Below are 22542 nucleotides of genomic sequence, written 5' to 3'. Positions count from 1 at the left end.
AGGCTAGATGCAAGTGATTATAGCACCCAACACATTTGATGCCAACTGTAATTTTACATTTTTCTTCAAATTTTCATGTGTTTTTGTGCATCCAGAATGATATTTGCTTTAAAAAAGTGAATATTCGTAATAATTAACAGACCTATATATTTAACTGTAAACACAAGATTCAAAAGCAAAAATAATCATGATCAAGGTCTGGAAAAAATTCATTTTTGTACTTTGAACTGTAGAACTACTAAAATGAGTGGTTATTTGTATTTACCACTTTTAGGGGTGTGTTTGGGAGATATTACTAAATTTTACTATATTTTGTACACTAATTGTTATTAATTTTTAGACAATAATAATTAGTCCACACACTTCAAGTAGCACATTAAAGCTCACCCCCTGATACTTTCTTCCCTACCTCTACTGAACAGTCAGTTTCTCTTCACATTATTACCTTTACAGGTTAAGTTGTTGTGTGTGTGTTTAGCCAAAATAGTGACATTCTTCAAGACATGTTCACGTACACTAATTGTCCTAATAATGTGCCCTGGAAAAGTCAGGGTATTTTGTTTTTATGAAATTGGAGACACCCGATTGTCGATTGTATAGGAAATCAGCACTTGATTTTAACCCCAAAAACGCTTCTTAACTCTTACTGGAAGGAACGTGCTCACGTAAATTTTACGATGGTACTTTACTTTTATTGTATCTACAAAAACTACAAAACTGAATATTTTTTCTCCTTTGGACATAGTATTGAGCCTAAAAATTAGTTTCTCATTTCTTAAAACACCAAATCAACCAATTTTTGCCAGATAATTACATACATTTTACTAGAACTAAAGAAGTGTAGGCCTGGCTTACATGGTATGGTGCTATATGCACAGGGAACTTTACCACCTTGGTCATTTTAATTTACAACAGCATGGGACAGGTGCAATTCATTGCAATGGCAGCTAGGCATAGACTATTTCTAAGAAAGTTACAAAGGGTAGCCTGCAGGAAACCGCAAGTTCTGACATTTAAGATCGTAAAAATTACAACGGTCTAAGGTTAAAAAAAAGTACAAGTGGAGGAACTCTAACAAACACACATTTTTGTACAAAGAACAATTTAATGGGTATAAACAAACAGAACAATAATAATTTAGTGGTGCTTTACATTTATGTGGGTACTTTTTTTCCTTAACATTGTGGAAGTTTTCTTAAGCCAATCAACATGGTGTACACATCCATAGCAACAAGGATGAAAAATGTAAGCCATACATATATGAATATAAAAATATAAACTTTGTATAAAACCATAACAATAACTGGGGTTACAATATACATTCCACTAGGTTACTTTTATTTCTTCAATAAACATTACAATTGCTCCGTTTAATAGAAATACACAATGTTCTAAAGTAGACTTCCCTGTTCATTAATGATTATTCACACTTAGCATACCACTAATGGGGACTGTTCATGTAGTGCCACTATATCATGTATTATACAGGACAATTTTTTTTCTCCACAGTAGAAATGTCAATCTGCACAAAGCTGCTATGTTTACGCATATGTAAATTATGTTTATATGCACATGTAGTTTAAACTGGCTACATAGAAAAAATGAAATGAAAAGCTGTATTTAATCATGACAATTTTTACTGTACATTCGCAGTATAAGAGCAGATAATTGGCCAATAAGATCAGCTGAACAGTTTTGCTACAAATAATTTAATAAAAACCTGTTTGTATTTACTTGAATATGAGTAACCGTTGTGTAGTTATGTTTAGACAAGTGTGGTTTTTAGTGTGGAAAATATATAATTAATCCTTTTGAAGATGAGTGTACCCAGGTGAGTGCAATAGGTTTTGTCTCAGAAGATGAAACTATCCATTCATACACGTTTTGTTTATTAGAGCTGCGGTAGCTCGGTTGGTAGAGCATGTGGCTACCATGCAGAAGATCCAGGTTCAAATCCAGGGACAGGTGATCTGGAATCATAAAGGGTACCGGGGGGGGGGGGGGGGGTAAAGGCAGCCAGGCGTGATGCTGATCATATCATCTCAACTATGACCGATCAAAATTATGTGGAGCTCTATACCTCCACATCACCCCATATGCCTTCATGGCATCTTTATGCATGCACAGGGTATCTTTACCTTACTTTAAAAATGATTCTGATTTTTGTTATTTAGCATCACTTTTCTTCCACTTTTGGCTAATCGCAACAATGGCAAAATTGTTGAAGGGACACTCATGAAGAACACCCATGCCCAGGTGGAGATTCAAAACCTTGGACCCCTGGTATCATAGCACTCTGTGCTAAGAATTTCACCATGGAAGTTTGTTTTTACTTTAAAAAGTACAAAACATGTATTATACCTTTATTGTTATTGAAAAAGAAAATTAGATTTAACTTCTGGCAAAACTTTTGCACTAAATCTCAGGCTGTAGAATTATCAGCAATTTTACCTGCATACCTAGAAGAAATCATGTTGACACATTCCAGCAAATAATATACTTTAGACATAGCACACAAATTCTATGTACACATCTTGCCCACTACATGCAAATCCAAAAATAATTCTTGCCAACCCTTATGTAACTGGATATTTTAACGAAGTGGAAGCATTTAAAGCTCTTACACCAACTTCTGTGTATAGTGAAACTTTCAGTTTAAGAAAAGTCTTGATTACTTTAGATACCACTTTCCTTTACATTAAGTAAATGAGAGTTCCATTTCCACACCAAAAGTCACACCACACCATTAGTATTGCTCGGCAAATTGTCCATGACTATTTTCATTAAATTTTCTCTTACATGTTTTTAAGCGATGGATTTTTATGCATGCTGGTGTAGAAGTTGTCAACAGCTTATTTTGAGTTTTCTTTTAATTCTTGAAGCTCTTATTGGGTCAAAGAAAGAGCACAATCATGGTGATGGACAATTTGAACGGTAACACTCATGGATCCCACTGTACATGATACCTCTGTAGTGTAAGCAGCCCTTTGAGGGTCAAGGCTTCTTTTTGTTGGTTAACATGTGGCCAGTGTATCGAGTCCCGTTGTCAATGTTTTCTAGCTTTCGAGACCAGAGCCAGCTACTTCTTTTCAAGTAGCTCCCACCAGGAATCGAACCCTGAACCGTTCCAACGAAAGGTCAGAGTACTAAACCATTTGGCTGTGAGAGAGTCCTATGTGTACAATTATGCCTAAAATTACACTAATCTAGAGCTGAGCCATTACCACTTTGAACAGATACTGATGCTTGAAAAATTGTAATAATTAAAAGTTGTTCAAAATATAGATTAATATTAGTGTTGAAATATTCCACTCTAATGTTATGCATAAATTTACCAGGATTTTTGCTTAAATATTTGAGAATTACATCAGAATATTAAATTATCTATTAACATCAGAATATTAAATTATATATTAGACTTACATTATCACAAAATTCAGTTTTTTCACACAAAAATGGTGCAAAACACAAGAAATTTCGTATTTTGCATATTTTCCAAAATAATTAGACCCCTCAAAAGTGTCTCACAGCATTTTTGCAGACTCCGTGGAAGATCAAAATGCCAGCAAAGTATCTCATCAGGCAGAGATCGCAACTGAACTTCATTTCAGTTCTGGTTCGGGTCAGACTGATTTCACTCCTCACAATACCAGTTCTAGTTGTGCTGCAGATCGAAATCAGATAATTAACTCGAATTGATCCTGGCAGTTTCTACTCTGGCCCAGATGAACCGAAACTCGAAGCTCCTCATACAAAAGCATTCTGGTTTGCAGTAATTCAGAAACCAGTTTCAAGGAAAGCAGTTCAACATATCGATTTGAGATTACAGTCCATGCCACGGCGGAGGCGAGTTTTGGTCCGGAATAATGGTTCGAGCGACTGGAATTGGTCCAACCTTCGGAATGTCAGAAAGATGTGACGTGTGCAGAGGAAAAGCAATTCAATGTGTACAGAGGACAAAAGACCAAGCAGATTTTGAAAATTTTAAATTGTATGAAATAAAGGGTTATCATATTATTTTCATATTTTTAAAGTTATTAAATAAAATCAGTATTTAATGATTATTACTGCTACTGCGGAAATTATTCATTGATTGTTGTTACTTTGAGTCGCTTTTCTATCACTTTTGGCTAATTGCGACTGAGGATGCATAATGATATGATGAAGGAACACTTACAAAGAATATCCATGCCCAGGCCAGGATTCAAATCCAGGACCCCTTAACGTCGTAGCAAGCTGTGGTATCATCCACTCTGCAATGGAGACGAACACAGCAAAATAGCGAAGCTAAAAAATACAGAAATGCCGGGTTGCCATATTTAGCATTTTAATTTTTGAAGCAGAAACCTGGAAATCTGTATGCTGGTTACTTATGGTAATTTGGTTATAAGAAAAGTGGGGCAATTTGGAAAAAAACAAATACAGTGTTGCTATGTTTAACTTTCTGAATCCAGGAAACTGAAAACTGTGTAGTGCTTAGCAATCAGAAATATAACCAAATTGTGAAATGTTAAAAAAAAGTAAAATGGTATGTTCGTTATGACTAACTTGAAAAGTAGAAAGCCGAAATATGCATGCTGTGAGAATATGGCCTTCCCAATAGCGGTAAGGTTGCCGCCTTGTAATCAAGGGGTCACAGGTTTGATACCTGGTTGAGGCACATTGCACAGTGGTTTGGATTCCACAATTGATCAATATTTATTACAATTGTACACAGAAAGAAAATACTTAGTTTGGTTTTACATATATTTTTTTTTTTGTAATTCTTTTTCTGTACTTCATTCTCTTGGAGAGGTTTAAATGAAAACTCAGTATGATTTCCCTTGTTTAATTATTTCTACTATAAGCCTTCCATGATTTCCAACATATTTGATAACGATAAGGAGTTTTTGTTCTTGTATATTGTTTGCAATAATTCTGGACATCTCATAATTAAGATTAACCGAGATTGGTTCAAAATTATTTCTCCTTTAGTTTTAGTTTTTCAAATCTTTGAATTCTCACGTGTCACACCTCACATTATGGATATATCTATGTAAGAGAACACATCTTTTTAAAATACTTCTTGTTATGACAGAAAGAACTGAACAGCATGCATAAGTTTAAAAATGAATACCCTAGTCAGAGTTAGTATACCATAATTCGAATACAATTGGCAACACTGGGTCTGATTGAAAATGTGAAGATTTGCCTGTGCGGGTGAGCTATCATGACTGGGTATAATACATATTGCCACTCATCGAATCTTGCTTGCAACTGCCAGACATTCCACTGTAGTTTCCTCCACCTTCCCTCTTGCAAGCAGCACAACACCAATCCGCTAGTCGATAGCACTGACATCAGTAACCTACAAGCAACAGATCACGAAACAAAAAAGCAAACGTGTGGGGGAGGTAGGTGAATGGTCAACCTCGTCACATAGGAAAACTGATTTCTTGAACTGGTTCACATCATATTCCACATGGACCAAACCCGAACTAAATGTGCCATGTTTAATTACATGAAGACTGAAACTATAATCTGAACCTAAACATTTCAGTACTCCCAAACCGAAACTGAAATAATGTGGAAGCCAAATCCAATCCAAACCGAAATTGAACCAAAACTCTGCGCTCACTTCCGCAAGACAGAAACTTGCCTCTGCCGTTTTAGTTAAGGAAGACTGGAAGTACGTCAGAACCAGTTTTACTATTTCGGTTCAGTTTCAGTCACAATCCCTGTTGGCAGGTATCGGTAAATAAATTCCAACTGATACTATCTGATACCAATATCACTGGTATCAGCTCAGCCCTACACTAATCATACACAGAAATGGGATTTTCGGAGGCCTGGACCCACCCTAGGTATGCAGGGTGGCGACAGACCTGGAAAACCTGGAAAACCGGGAAAAGTCAGGGAATTTTAGGTGTCAAAAAAAGTCAGGGAATTTCGTCCTCCGGGAATTTTAAATTCGAACACTCTTTGGAGGAAAATTGTTATAACTCGGGCACTATGGGAGCAATCTACTTCGGATAACTTTTGTTTTTCAGCTAAAACATCAGCGCATGCAACCGTGTACAATTTAGAACACCGGACCTAGAAAAGGGGCTTGGGGGGCACGTACCCCGAATTTCAATAGAAAAAACATAAAAATCTGGAGTTTGCTCCCTCTTCTCCCGCTATTTTGGGGTGAAGGCGCGAACTTTAGTATTCTTTTCAAAGAATGGACGTTTCCAAAGAGAATGAAACATGTTTCATGCTCTTGGGTGCCATACAAGTTGAATAATAATCCAAAATGTGATTATTATTTTTTTTACGAAAAATAGGTAATTTGCATTTTTGGAGGAAATTTGTTATAACTAGGGCACTATGGGAGCAATCTACTTCGGATAAGTTTTGTTTTTCAGCTAAAACATCATAGCATGCAACCGTGTACAATTGAGAACACCGGACCTAGGAAGGGGGGCTTGGGTGGCACGTACCCCGAATTTCAATAGAAAAAACATAAAAATCTGGAGTTTGCTCCCTCTTCTCCCGCTATTTTGGGGTGAAGGTGCGAACTTTAGTGTTATTTTCAAAGAATGGACGTTTCCAAAGAGAAAGAAACATGTTTCATGTTCTTGGGTGCCATACAAGTTGAATAATAAGCCAAAATGTGATTTTTGTTTTTACGAAAAATAGATAATTTGCATATTGCTCAGAAAATTGTTTATAACTCGGGCACTATGGGAGCAATCTACTTCGGATAATTTTGTTTTCCAGCTAAAACATCAGCGCATGCAACCATATACAATTTAGAACGCCGAACTGAGGAAGGGGGGTTTGGGGTCGCGACCACCGAATTTTTTTTAAAAGACAAAAAGAAACTGGGATTTGCCCCCTCTTCTCCCGCTATTTTGGAAAGAGGGCGCAAACCTTAGTATTCTCTGCAAACAATGGACGTTTCCAAAGAGAAAGAAACATGTTTCATGTTCTTGGGTACCATACAAGTTGAATAATAATCCAAAATGTGATTTTTGTTTTTTTTACGAAAAATAGGTAATTTGCATTTTTGGAGGAAATTTGTTATAACTCGGGCACTATGGGAGCAATCTACTTCGGATAAGTTTTGTTTTTCAGCTAAAATATCATAGCATGCAACCGTGTACAATTGAGAACACCGGACCGAAGAAGGGCGGCTTGGTGGGGGACTCATCCCCTTGAATTTCAATGGAAAGAACATAAAAATTGGAGTTTCCCCCTCTTCTCCTGCTATTTTGGGGAGAAGGCGCAAACTTTAGTATTCTTTTCAAAGAATGGATATTTCTCAAGAGAATGAAACATGATTCATGTTCTTGGGTGCCATACAATAATAGGCCAAGATGTGATTATTTTTTTTACGAAAAATATGTAATTTGCATTTTTGGAGGAAAATTGTTATAACTCGGGCACTATGGGAGCAATCTACTTGGAATAAGTTTTGTTTTGCAGCTAAAACATCATAGCATGCAACCGTGTACAATTCAGAACGCCAAACTGAGGAAGGGGGGTTTGGGGTCGCGACCACCGAATTTTTTTTAAAAGACAAAAAGAACTGGGATTTGCCCCCTCTTCTCCCGCTATTTTGGGAAGAGGGCGCAAACCTTAGTATTCTCTTCAAAGAATGGACGTTTCCAAAGAGATTGAAACATGTTGCATATTCCTGGGTGCCATACAAGTTGAAGAATGAGCCAAAATGTGAGACTCTGTTCGGAAATGTGGCATGGATATGTTGCGGAGAGGGGGGAGGTTGGTCATCAATATGAATTTCCCAGGCTTGCTCCAGACCTGTGTCAGAGTTTCCACCAAAACATAAGTGTATGAAGATCCAAAAAGCACATTCATTTCGTAATCAGCACCATGATACCATATGGTATCATCGGGCCAGTACGACCTTACTCTATGGTATAAGCCTCTAAATATTACGTGGAAAATGCATTGAATTATCATTTTTTCTTGTCCGTATTGGAGTAGTAAGGGGACTTGTCAGCAGATGGAGGGGATAAGAGCGGGTGGTGCCGTACGATAGTTGTCGGACGTCGTACTAAGGCATTTTGTTGGGCAAACTAAAGGAACATGGAAACAAATAGGTTCCACTGATATATACGATTGGTTCCATTGATATATACGATTTTTGTCGAATATCGCCACCCGACAAAGTACCTCACTACAACATGCGACAGAAATTGCATGGACTGCAACATCCAACAAAAATCGCATGGATAAACAAGAAGAGCTTTAGACTGCAAATATGCTGCTGGAATTTTGTTACTCTTCTGGCTCACTTCGCCTTATTTAATGTAGTAGTGCTTACGAAGGTTTTCTTTCATCATCCTGACGTATTACTGGATTTGCACAAGTTAACATACGTTTACAATGACATTGCACTATTCTTAGATATCAAGAAGAATCCAACCAAATGGGATATATATTGAATAATATCACGAAAAAGTGAAACATAAATCTGCATTGATGAATGTTATAAAAATTGGCAAGTGCATGCTCCCAACCTCAAATTTACTGCAACACTAGTATTGCAATGAAATTAACGCCACTCTATGCCCTGTCTCTTTAAACTCGTGAGAGATGGTGACTAATCTCTCACTGATAAGGTTAATGTCCAATATTATGAAATAAAATGCTAATAATAAATACATAAATATTTTAATATCATACTCGTATTTACTCGAATCATTCAATCATAAAAGCAAATCACTTTCTTCAAGAATTGACTTTTCTCTGCCACCCCTGCTAAATTTTCACTTTCCATCTACTGATTTATACGAGGGGTAGCCAGAAAGTAATTTCCAATTAGTAGGGACATTTATTTTTCGCAAATGCCAAAACCGTGAAAAATGGTAATTGCTGCGAAGTTGTGCTTTTGAATGTGCAGTGATGTCTGGACACATTTTTCGCCCATTCGAAATATCGAAATAATGCGAATTTGGCATAAAATGCAAATTGTTGGAGTTTTTAGCGATTTATTTTTTAAAGAAATGTCCTAGAACAACGAAAAATTCCATGAAATCCAACATTCTTGTCTTTTCTAGGACATGTTTGTGTACATAGAACATGCAAGTTTTCAAACATTTTACTCAAGAGTAAACTATAGAGTTATACGTACATGGAATAATTCCAACAGCTACATTAAATCATGTATTTTGCACGATTTTTTCAACTTTTATCAAAACCATTTGCATCACAAAGCAAAGTGGCAGGGTTCTAACAGGAGATCGAGTGCGTATCTACCGTCACACGAGAGCCACATCTTTGTATTTGTCGCACGAGATATGTTTTGAATTACCAAGCTAAGTGCGCACCATCGGCATTTGTCGAGCGAGTAATAATAGAGCTCAGTCGTTAGGGCATCTGACTACTGTGCGAGAGACCCAGGGTCGATCCCCTGCGGGGGAGAACCGGGATGTTTTCCACCTATTCAAAATGCTCCGGCACCCACCCAGCATCATATGAAGCTAGTACCTTGAGGAAACTTGGAGAGATAAAGGTAGCCAGGAGTGTGGTGCTGATCACATCACCCCCACCTTCAGCCGTGATCAAGGAAGTGCGGGGCCCTAACTCCACACCCCTATACTCTGTCATGGAAAAGTGCAGGGAGCACTTTACTTTTACTTCCTCAAAAATCTGTTCCAACATATCAAACTGTCACGAAAATACGTAGACCATGTGACCTACAATTTAAAAGAATAGTTTAAAAGCACATATATATTTGGCAGATAAATGTTCTAAAATAAAAATGCGGATTTTGGGAAACTTAACACTAACAAGTCAAAAAAAGATAATGCCAATTTATGGTGTCATAATATATCGTTATCTGTCACGTGAGATTGATTGATTTTAATTTTTTGGGGTGCGTCGCCACTTATTGTCATTATGCACCCTTCAGTATATACGGGGAAAATTCCATTATCTAAAATCCTTAGCTACCTTAAAATTAAAAAGGGGGTATGGAAAATAACTTTCCCAAAATAACTTTCAAGATATCAAACTCTCACGAAGAGGCGTAAGCCATGTGACTTACAATTTGAAACAGTAGTTCAAAAACACCATGAAGGTATAATTTCAGATATTTGCCAGGAAATGTGCTAAAATGAAAATGTTAATTTTTGGGAAAATAACATCGTATAGTAAAAAATAAAAAATAAGAAAATACACCAATTTGAAAAGAAAAAAATATCAAGCTCCCTACCGATTAGGCATAAATAAAACAAGAATATCAGTTGTAAGTCATTGCATTAGTAACAGTGAGTCCTAACCTAATTTTTGGCATAATCACCACCGTTGTTCTAGCATTCGTCGTAGCATGGCACTAAATTTTGTATGCCCATGGCATATGTGTCTGACGGCAAAGACTGAAACTATCTCTACCACAGTGTAGCTGCCAGAGACCTCTTCAGTTAAACAAAGAGATGAAAGTCTGTACATTCAAGGTCAGGGCTGTACAGAGAGTGGTTCAAAATCTCTCACTTGAAGTGATGCAAAGGACCCGTGTGTACTCAGCTGTATGGGGTTGTGCACATTCGACTGGCCTTCCGTGAATTGTCTGCACCATCGTTTGACCATACTATCCGGTCTGCACACCTCACACGATTGCTGGTGGCTCTTTGCCAAATTCTGAGCGTGCTACATTGCAGTCGGTGGGAGACTGTGTGAGAGCTGCAATCTTTAACCTAAATAGAACTGTCCTAAAACGGCTGCATTGCAACTGTACAAGATTACAGCTATATGCCACTTCTTCCTGCCTGCATGTGTGTGTGTCGCTCTCCGACCACTAGTGCTGCGTATAGGCACCATTGGAGCTTTTTTCAGCACTCCCCTCGTATATGAACTTTCAGAAACTTATATTATTAGTGTTCCTGTTTTAATGTGTGGTTAGCTAAATCAGGTACCTATACAATGCTATTCTATAAATTCCTTGCGTTAAATTTCTAATAGGCAACCTACATACCCTTTTCATCGGCATTAATGGTATAACTGTATGTTGTCAGTTTCACAGAACTTCACTTGGATATACTATACTGAAGCAGAAATCCCATTGATAATGTAAGGAAATATGACACTTTATTTTGTTCGATTCAGTTGTTTCACTTATATGCAAGAGTTAAGTTGTTTGCTTTGCAGAGATGAGAGAAGTAGCTTTATGCATTGAAAAATGAGTCCGCACTCATGGTTCTTGCAAGCAGAGGGTTCCAAACCTCAGTGGAAATATCAACATATAATACCGAGAATGTATAAGGAGACTGATAAATTACAAATTGTATTTCTTAATCAATCACTCTTCACTCTTATCTCATTTAGTCGTAACTTTAAAAATAATCAAATATTTTATTTTAAACTTACTGCGTATGACAAAATTCCGTAATCCTTCCCTAGCTTGTGAATTGTAATAATTTTCCAAATTCACTATTTTGCAGTTTGAATTCAAATCATAGAGAATAGAGAAATTCAGTCAATTTCATAGAAGATGATGTTCGTACTTAACAAAACCATACATAGATCTGTATGAGTTTATTATTTCCATTTTGCAAAAAACATCGGTTTAGTTTAGTTTTTATTGTCAGGGAAAAATGTAAATTTTGTCCTGGAAAACCTGGAAAAGTCAGGGAATTTCATTTCTGCTTGTTTGTAGCCACCCTGGTATGCATCAGTACAGAGATGGAATGTAGTTTTTCTTTCCCAGACTGTATTTTCATAAATACTTTTCTCCCCATACCAGATGTGCACACACCTATGTTAAGAACAATAACTAAATGGCAGGATCCTCTATTCAATTTCAAGCTATTAGTAATTACATATTTGTCGGTACTGATTACCATTGTTTTTCTATCGCATATACTCATATTTGTTAGAGAAATTGCTATTTTGATGTATCAGTATTAAAAAGCAACACACTGTAACTTGGTAGATTCCAGAAGCCTCTGCATGGACTTAAATTTGCTTATCTTCCCAAATATACTATATAAAATATGACCGGGACTGATTTTCTTTACCAAATCCTTTATTGTCAAATACTCATTTGTATATGTCACCCTTCAAAGTACTCCCCTCCAGAGTCCATACATTTTTTCCAACGTTCTCGAAGCAACTTAATGCCCTTTTCATAAAAGTTTTTCGGTTGGCTGCATATCCACTCCTGAACACTGTCGATGATGGCGTCGTTATCTGCAAGCCACATGCCTTCACATCTGATTTAAGCCTTTCAAACAGGTAGAAATCACTTGGGACCAAATCGGAATTGTATGGCGGGTGTGGCAGAAGGTCCCATTTCAATTTGCTGATGGTTGCCATAGTTGTTTTGGCAGACTACCTTCTTTCCACCTCTCTTCTGCTTGGATCGAATCTTTTCCTTCACTTCTTTTGTCAGGAGTTGTGAGTAATAAGCTGCAGTGACTGTTCTGGCATCTGTAAGAAAGTCTACATGGATAACCTCCTGCCAGTCCCAAAAAAACGTTTCCTACCAAATGGGTTGTCCACGCTTCCTTGGGTCTGGTAGACAGGCCAGTTCAGGCTGACGATCATGCGGTTCATTCTCCACGCGCTCTCTTCTCTCTCTGAGGTACTTACACCACTCAAACACACAGGTTCGTGAGAGACACTCTTCCCCATACTGTTGTTTGAGTCTCTGCAAAATTTCAGATGGCTGGACATTTTCTCCAACAAGAAATTTGATCACAATGAGTTGTTCCATGCTCCGTGGCACCTTCTGTTCGCTCATCACTCTAGCAACACTCAAACACGACTGAGCAGGTTCTAATCTGTGCGGGAGGGAGGGTAAGGGGCTGCTGTGCATGGCAGGTTGTTTGGAAAAAAAATCAGTACCGGTCATATTTGAATGGCCTAGTACATTTTTCTTTGATTTGCTCTTAATATTTACAATTATTTATGCAATAGGATGAAGGTGACATAACAGATTAATTCCTACGATGTAGAAATTTTTAAAAAAGTAATAGTTCCTATTTTTAGACTTTCAAAGCACAATTTCTCTTTCTGCTGCCTCTGCGTACAACTTCCATGAACCTCTGAAAATTAACATGGGGCCGATATTTAAAAGGCAGGAAACGAGTCATTATTATGAACATCCAATCCATCAACACTGTACTACACAATCATTAAAAAATATATATACCAATCCCTCACATGGTATTATACTGCTTTATATCACTCTCGTGATATTGGGAAGGACATGTCTGTTCTATAAATATTTATCAAAATGTCAACATAAGTACAACAAAACCAAATCCTTACTTATCACATAAAATACACCAATATAAAAATTGTGATTTCATGTAGTTTAGGACACTATACACTCAAAAGAGACAGTTTCTTTATACTCTCTTCATTCACAGAACAACGTCTTTTCAATTTGCAATAGGAGAACATCTAACCTGCTTTTAGTACATGATATACACTAGGACATCCATTTTCCCCTTTCTGCTATTTCAATGGAGACAGGATACTGGCACTACAGTAAACAGTCACTCACCACATTTCGACTATGCACACATTTTGCTACCGACAATTCTGCATATCCTAAATTCCACCATTATTATTTCTGGTATGCTCCCTTTGATAGAACTTCCTTAACCTTCTTTGCAAAATTAGGTATCAAGTCTATGTGTGTGTCTACACATCTAATAGCACATTTTTCGAACTCCAAACTATAACGAGAGATCTGCAAATGAAACAAAACCATAATTATAATTAACATACAATGCATGATTATTATTATTATCAATGCTTGCATGACCACTGTTGCATACAATGAAAACTCTATTTTATATTCCTAATTTTACATTATTGTGGACTTATAATTTTTTTCACCTTGGCTCTCTGGAAAAATGTAACACTGAGGTTCTACTGTATTACGAAATAATACAGTAAATTATATTTTGTTAATGGCCTTTATTCCTTGTGGCATTATTGTACACTCCTGTTCAGATATAGCGGCACAAGCTCAAACTGTCCAACCTTATAAAATGTGCCACTTTATGTGAATACGAGTGTATAGTGGCTAACCATGTAAGGTTGTGTGTATCTTCATAGTATTACATCCCGAAAATGTTCTGGGAAAATAGATCAAATCCTCACCATATGGAATAAAAACCACTATTAAAATAAAATTTATTGTATTATTTGTTAATATTCAAACATTTCTATTATACCTTCACAGCCTATCTGCAGTGCTTTAGGTTATATTAACACAATAAAAAAAAAGTGAAGTAAAGTTTGAATCCAACATATATATCTATCTCTTTAAACTCATTCGATAGACATGTCATACAGTTTCTAATGTTTACATAACTAAGTTATGGGAATGATGTTGCCAGATGTGTGGAATTCTTGAAGGTGTCTCCTCTCAACCCTTAGATGCCAAGGCTGATTTTCCAGGTATTTGCAGTAACGCCGAGCGCATTTTCAGCAGGAAATTTGAAATTCTGCATGCTTCTAAATTAAATTTTATATTTCCAAGACTAAGAACGTTAGAGGTACAAATTATACCTCATTTTGTTCAGTATACTTTGGGCTATAGTCCTGATTTTAAAAAAATCCGTAATCAGTCAGAAGAAAAAAAAGGAAAGTAACTATTTTCTTACATGAAATTTGAAATTCATCAGACCCCCACGCAGGCTACGCCAGGATGTGAATCTCCGAAAGGTACCCGCATAATGCCTGGTATGTTTACCATTAATGTAGAAAAATTTACACACTTATTCAGGGTGGTTACAGACAAGCAGAAATTAAATTCCTTGACTTTTACAGGACAAATGTTGCATTTTTCCCTGACAATTTTGAACTAAATCCACGTATTTGTACAGGGAAAATAAACTCGTACAGCTTTCAGGTATGGACTGTATTAAGTATCTATATTAGCTTACAAGAAATTGAATTACATTTCTCTACAATTTGTATTTGTTCTGAAAATAGTGAATTTGGAAAATTATTACAATTCACAAGCTAGGGAGGGACTTTTACAGGGCTTATCTCATTTGCAAGCAGGCTTAAATAAAATATTTGATTATTTTTAAAATATACGAGATTGGAGTAAATTAGTTGTTTATAATGAAGAAATTTTGTGCTTGTATTCTCTCTCTCTTCTCTATATAAAGCATACAAACAACTTAATCCATGCACACATAATTGAGATATTGGTATGGTGAATTCCCGGATTGTTTGATGTGAACATGGCAACACATAATGTCCGCTTTACACTCAAAACCGTGATCAGATTTTTGCATGCTCAGAAGTGGATGCCAGCAAAGATCCACCGGAACTTGTGAGAGGTGTAAGGACTGGATGTCATTAGTGACAGTATGGTCAGACGATGATGCATACAATTCATGGAATGCAGATCTATCATGCACTACCCCACACACCTGACCACAAGTGGGCTCTTTTGCATCACTTTAAGTGGGAGGCCCAATCTCACGTGCTACGACTTTCATATCTTTCTTCATCTGAAGCAGTTTCTGGCAGTACATACATTTTGACAGTAGCGCTGCTGTACAGACGATTTTACTTTTTAGAGGCAGACATATCACAAGAACATACAAAATTCAATGCCACACCACAACAAATACCTGAAGAACGGTGGTGAATATGTCGAAAAGTAAGTTATGGGTCACTGTAATTAAGACAATAAAATGTAAATTATTACCAAAGTTTGTGTTTTAATTTATGGCCAATTGGAAAGTACTTTCTGGAACGTGATCGTATAAACCTTCAGCCTGTTAAATTCAATAACAGTAGACGAAAAGTGAAAATTCAGTAGAGCTGGCAGAGGAACATTGATTACTGACGAAAATGATATGTTTTTAGGATTGAGAGCCTGAAAGTTTGTCTGACAAAATGTACTACATCAGACAAAAAAAAATCAGATACATAAGAGTGCCATGCATGCATTTTTATGCCAAAGTGAGAAGTGAGACATTTTGTCGCAATTCGACATTAGCCAGATTTAAGTAAGACTTGAAGCTTTCCTGGCAACGAATGATGAAATGATTCTCTCAGGCTATTGACCAGGTGAGTTGTGGAGAAGATTCCAAGCTTTCGAAAGCTTGTAATCTTTTCCACAACTCACCTGGTCGATAGCCTGAGAGAATCTTTTCATTAGTCAGATTTATCCGACAAAAATCACATGCATCAATGGAGCCAAAATATATATGGCAGATCAAATGTCATTCCACGGCATACAACAAAAAATTCAGATTGGACAAAAGCCTTCATTTGTTTCAATGTTCCTTCAGAATGTCCACACAATGCCGTACTACAGTGTTGAACATCTGTCGGACGGTGCCAGAGTAGGTGCATCCTGGTCGACAGGTCCAACCCCTTATAGCTGCCATAGACAAGAAAAAAAAATGTCAATACATTTTAAATGTGACATTTAGAGGTTCATCAAATGTGTCTGCCTCACTGGAAATTTCTCCTTCCTCACTTTCCATCACTTGTTTCTGGCTCTGTGGTTGTGTCCAATGCATAATAGACACCTGAAAGTTTATGCCAAAGGCTGGCAAGATGATTTCCCATTTAAGTGCAGTGCTTATTACAACTTCTTCAAAATCAAATGTCTGGCAGGTTCATTGCATCACATCGCATCTACAGTTAAAAAAAAAAAAAGGTCAATCAAGACAAAATTCCCTGACTTTTTTTGACCTCTCCAATTCCCTGACTTTTCCAGGTCTGTCGCCACCCTGTTATTACTAATACTTTCGGATATTTTTTTTTTTTTCAATGCACGAACGCCAAGCGTTTTTTCAGCAGGAAATTCTACATGCTTCTAAATAAAATTTTATATTTCCAGGACTAAGAACGTTAGAGGTACAAATGATACTTCATTTTGTTCAGTATACTTTTGGATATAATACTGATGGAAAAAAAATCTGTAGAAGAAAATGGAAAATAACTGAGGAAAGTAACTATTTTTTGCACAAAATTTGAAATTCATCGGACCCCCATGCAGGCTACACCAGGACGTGAATTTCCATAAGGTACCCGCATAATGCCTGGTTGATTGATTTGTTTTATTTTACTTTGCCTTTTGTGCCTCCTGGATAATTTGCGAAGATGGGGATGAGGGATGAAATGATGACATTGGTGAATAGACATTTACGAACAACCATGCCCGAGCGGGATTTGAACCTGGGACCAGTGGCGTACGCAAGGGGGGGGGGGTTACGGGGTTTAAACCCCCCCCTTGAGCTTGTGAAATATTATGAAAAATGGTGTGGAAAAAATTTTAAATGGCCAATTTACCACAGTCAAAGATCTGGGACAATACTATTACTACATCTACTACTACTACTACTACTACCACCACCACTAATAATAATAATAATAATAATAATAATTTGAATTATTATTTCCATGTAGCATGGAGAAAAGCACAGCATTCCAAGCACACGCGTCTTTCAGAGTGATGCCTTGAAAATAAGCACAAGTTCTTGAAAGTGAAATATGAGGGTAACTATGATTTAAAAGAGAAATAAAATGTTTTGTATTTCAGTTGCAACAATGTTCAATACTCTGGCGTACGCAGTTTTTTTGCGGGGGGAGGGGCCGGAATAGTAAATGTGGATAACACATGGCTTCGTTTTGGAGGGCAGGATGCATAATAAAATATTTCGTATTTTTGGAGCTTTTCAGTCTATTAAAATTGTATTCAAAGACAAAAATGGTAATCGGGACTCACTTTAAAAGAGGTTTCGTATTTATACATTTTGATTTTTTAAAGTTCTTAACGGATTTTTATTTGAAAATTCTGATTTTCTCAAAATTTTGGTAGGGGCTGTAGCATCATCGGTAGAGGCATGCATATTTTGACAAAAAGAAAACTAAATTTGAAATAACACATTGCAATGTTAATTTTTAAGGTTTCTGAAAGGTGTGAGGTGCATTTTCCTACCCTGTTTTGTCACGAAATGATGCGAAATGAATTGCAAAATGCGAAATAGACTCTTAAACACGAAATTTACAGTTTATATACCGACGCGACACTTTATGAAGTCTGAAGTATCCTGTGTGTTATGCAATTCACGGAAAATTGATTACTTTTGCTGTAAATATTTGAAAAGCAAAAATGGACTCCTCTATACAGGAATAAAACTTCGTAGTGAACAATTTTGGTATTTTGGGGGGGTGGGGTGCAGATCCGAAAATTTGGAAATAGATAAGATCCGAAATGCCATTAAGGCAGTGTTTCTCAAACTTTTTGCCTGAGAGTCCCCCTTGACATAACTGAATATTTCTGTGTACCCGTTATTAGGGCCGTTATTTAAAGATTATATATAGATAGTTGGGTCATTCCATGTCAAATGATTTGACTCAAATCAACACAATTTCTCAAAAAGTGAAAATTTTACATGAACAGCGAGACAATCCAGATGTGAATTATCGGGGACATTTATGCGGGGAAAAAGCCGGAAAAATTCCAACCAATTTCGGGAATCGAATCCGGATCTCCCGCGTGATTGTCAGATGCTGTACCGACCAGACCACCGCAGCTTCTTGGATGAGTTCCATACTTTAATTATTTCAATTTATTTTAATATATTTTCTTGTTTTATGGATTTTCTTCACCCTTAAAATGTCTCACCTCGTTGACCAGACAAAAAACAAAAACAAAAAAATGCTCCCACGATTTGATAAAAATTGAATGATTAGAAAGAAATTTATTTCTATTGTTTTCATAAATGGTATATTTATGTAGATCTCTACTACATAATAGTAGTAGTGGTATTAGTAGTATTATTAGTAGTAATTCAGCTAATTAATTAATTATAAGTATTATTAATTAATTGTGATTATTATTATTTAATTAAAGTATAATAAATGAAAAGTAATGTGAATTTGGAGAAAGTTTTAGAAATAACCCCCCCCTTGACGAAATCCTGCGTACGCTACTGCCTGGGACCCCTACATAATGCCTGGTGTGTTTTGACATTGAAGTGTAAAAATTTATGCACTTATTTGTAATACTTTGAGAAAAATAATATTTTTCAATATAGAGCAAAAAAATTACATAAGAAGTTGTCTGTAAATGCTGAGTGGTATACAACAATATGATGCATCCACAAAATGTGTTATGAAAACGAATAACAATAAAAAATGAAGTTCTCATGAAATTTTGAAGAGCACTTTCGAACACTTGTGCAATATTGTTTTACTGTAATTGAAGGGAAACTCACTTTCTACACAAACCGCTTATTAATTTTGACATTTCGAAGATAGGATCATGGATCCCATTTCGAATTAGCACATTTTTGTAGAAAATGAGTGTATGAGTTTTTGATACGACTTTCTTATAATATTTAAATATATTTACTTTTTCCAAACAAGACTAACAACTCCTGACTTTTACCTCCATTTTGAAACAAAATTTTGGTGTAAGGTGTATTGTTGATGATGCAAAACAGATTAGCCGAAAATGTCAGGAAAGCGAAGTAGTGTCACCCACATCACTTTTTTTGTGGCAGTGATTCAAGGTACAAATATAACATCAAAACTTTTCAAGCAGAGGGGGGAAAGGAAAATATGAAATACCCAGCAGTTCTCCTTGAAGGTCTTCCTTGAGTCGAAATGTCAGAATTAATAAGCTTTTCAGGGAGTTTGAAATGAATTTGAGTATCGCTGTGATGATTTAGCGTGAAATTCCCTGACTTTTCCAGGATACAAAAAATATGTTTATGCGGAAACAATGTAATTAAAGCGTTTCGAATTTTAATTTTACAAGTCTGGATTTTTTTTTCGGGAGGGGCTGAACTTGTGAACTTGAGGTGTGTTCAGTGGCACAGGAACATTTTTCAACTGGAAGGTACAAAATTCGTCCTACATATATACATATAGTATAATATAATTTTGGAAAATACACAAATATACTTCATTCCTTTATTTTTTAGAATTTATGGTTGTTTTAAAAACAGACCTCGTTTTGGATCATTTTGAATGTGATGGAACGAAAAATCTGATTTTTTTCATTTGAAGGGGCGATAGGAGGGATACCCCCTCCCCCCTGTTTTGAAACATCAAATCTCTGGTTATGAATGACACATCTCATCCATGGATCATTATTTTTAACTCACTTGAAAACTATATCGTACTTATGGTGTTCCAGTTGAATTCAATTAAGTTTGCTGCATCATAGCTACATACAAATATTTCATTATGCAATTTATGGTGACTGTGTAAGGCCCGAGCCTGCCCAATAATTTATGAGATTTTTGGTGAACTTATAATTGAAGTCTTTAAGCTCAACCAACGTTTTTGAAAAGTTGGCACCCCTGGCTCTCTCTTTTTAGATGCCATATATTCAGTATTTTTTCACATGTGTATTTGTATTGATTACTAAAACTAGGATGTTTTTTACGTATGTTGGGTTGCTTCATCATTTAATCCTGTTTGAGATCTGTAGTGTTTCATTGTGTCTTTAAAAAATAAGTCTAGATGGTTCTTGATCGACTCATGGGAGGTTCAAGTTTGAAGAATTGGTAAAACATTTGACAAGGTATAGTTAATTATAATGGAATTTTCTATATATTTTTAACTCTCTACAAATACTGAAAGTACTATCTTATATGCAAAACCAAAATTTTTCAGTTCTTACAGCAAAGCAAGAAATTGACATGGCTACTCTTGAAACATTGAAAACGACTGATTCATTGTGTATGAAGGATCATAGTTACAGAGTTAGAGGAAAACCATATGTCGGAAAGAAATTTTTTCAATCTTTGGTGGACAATAAAAATACTTAGGTTTATTTTCACATGTAGTCCTATTAAATGCACACACATGGCATTTAGATGATTAAGAACGTGTGTTTTTGAAGACATGTCAGGTGAACTTGAATGTAAGCGGAAGCATGTGTGCGACACTAGTTAAGATTTTCACATCTACAAAGAAAATCCAAAACACATTTCCGCCTCATTCTAGGATTATGTGAATTCAATTGAAATTCTCAAAATATCTACACCTGAATGTGAACGCAGGCTCACTGCCATGAACCTAATGTTTACTGAACAGAGAGATTAAGTATTTGCTTCGATCATAGAATGCATCCCAGTAAATCAATTTCGGTGATATCTCGTTGTTGGTGTTTTATTTTCATAAAATATGAGCTCCAATTACCATTTTAAACCTTCATTTTAAAAGTTATTCAAACACAAAAACAGTTACTGCCACTCATTATAAGATTTTTTTCCGACTTCATTACTACCTTCATTAGATTTTTTTATTTTTCTAAAAATTTCTGCAGGTCTGTACAGGGTTCCCACGCAAACTCCAAATCCATTTTCCCTGAGATTTTCCTGAGTTTTCCAGAATCCTCATATTTTTTCCAGAGTATTGAATGCACAGTAAATGACTACTATAATTTTACAATGGCGTCCTCCATTTCCCCTCATAGCCATACCATCCCCACCTTCTTTATTACTGTTGTTTTCTGATGCAAATAACAAAACTAGTTCAATAATAAAATAAAATTACACTTCTTTGCATGTAATTAAGAACAAAGATGACCAGTTTTCTAGAACTTTAAACAACTCTGAAACAATTTCTAACATATCTGATATAGAACATTGAAATATTTTCACACTTTTCATAGATGTTTATAAATGGATACAATATCAATTAATCTGTAATGCGTACAATGATATTTAAGACAAACAAATTATTGGAATTTTTAAAACATATAAAAATGAAGTGACAATTATTAGTACCGATTTAAAAAGGAATAATAAGTTACCGAGAATGAAATATAAAACAAAAAATGTACTTCATGTCTGATACAGCAAATTAAGAAACGTTACTTCTCAGAAGCTTCAAGTTTTTTTTAATTGTTCTGCAATAGCCTTTGCTTCTTCTTGCATCTTTTGTTGTTTGGCTTGTAAAGCACGGATCTCACTTGCTTTACGTTTCATTTCTTTCCTTTTGTTTTCTTTGTGATCACATTTCTTTCTCATCTTCTGCAATGCTTCTTCGTATCTAATACGTGCACCTGTAACACTCTGGATCATATCTTTGCTTACTTCTACATTTGACACTCCTCCTACCACTTTCACTGCATCATAAACTTGCCAAATAGCCACAACAGACTCTTCTTTCAAGTTTTCTATTAAAACCTGCTTATTTACAGAAAACCCACTTTCCATATATGCATTGACATGTGATAAAATCAAAACCAACTTAACAGTGCTCCATAACTCAGAGAAGTCATTCTTGCCCTTCATGACACCTGTAAAAAAAGAATCTAGTGCATCAGTTTTGATTGAAAAGTTACAAAACTTCTCTTTCAATTCCTTTTCACTACTGACATAGTGCAACAATGTCTTAAACTGGCGAACTACTTTATCACCAGTTACAGCCTTCATTCTCTTTCTCCTGAGAAGTTCCTGTATCAGGTCTTCCATGCGCTGAGCACATTGCTTTCGAAACTGCGTCATTTGCTTCGGAACTAAACAACTAGCGGGTCTCACCAACCTGAACTTAAGGGGACTATGTTCCACAATCTTCTCTGTTGTTGGTTGCAAAAAAAAA

At 36.1% G+C, this 22542-nt stretch overlaps 1 protein-coding gene across 2 annotated transcripts in view; it reads right to left on the bottom strand.

Annotated features, from left to right (window-relative positions):
• Window positions 1-11658: 11658 nt before the first annotated feature.
• The window catches only part of LOC146004224 (protein FAM136A-like), a 42793-nt gene continuing 31909 nt past the window's right edge, over window positions 11659-22542 (bottom strand). For both annotated transcript variants that reach the window (XM_083142897.1, XM_083142898.1), the window contains exon 4: window positions 11659-13687. In XM_083142897.1, the coding sequence (XP_082999023.1) occupies window positions 13562-13687 (126 nt within the window). In that variant the 3' untranslated portion in view covers window positions 11659-13561. The remainder of the gene's footprint in view (window positions 13688-22542) is intronic.

This window comes from Lepisma saccharinum, chromosome 21, assembly GCF_977018435.1.
Source record: "Lepisma saccharinum chromosome 21, izLepSacc3.1, whole genome shotgun sequence".
Taxonomy (NCBI): Eukaryota; Metazoa; Arthropoda; class Insecta; order Zygentoma; family Lepismatidae; genus Lepisma; species Lepisma saccharinum.
This window is presented reverse-complemented; position numbering and strand designations above follow the sequence as displayed.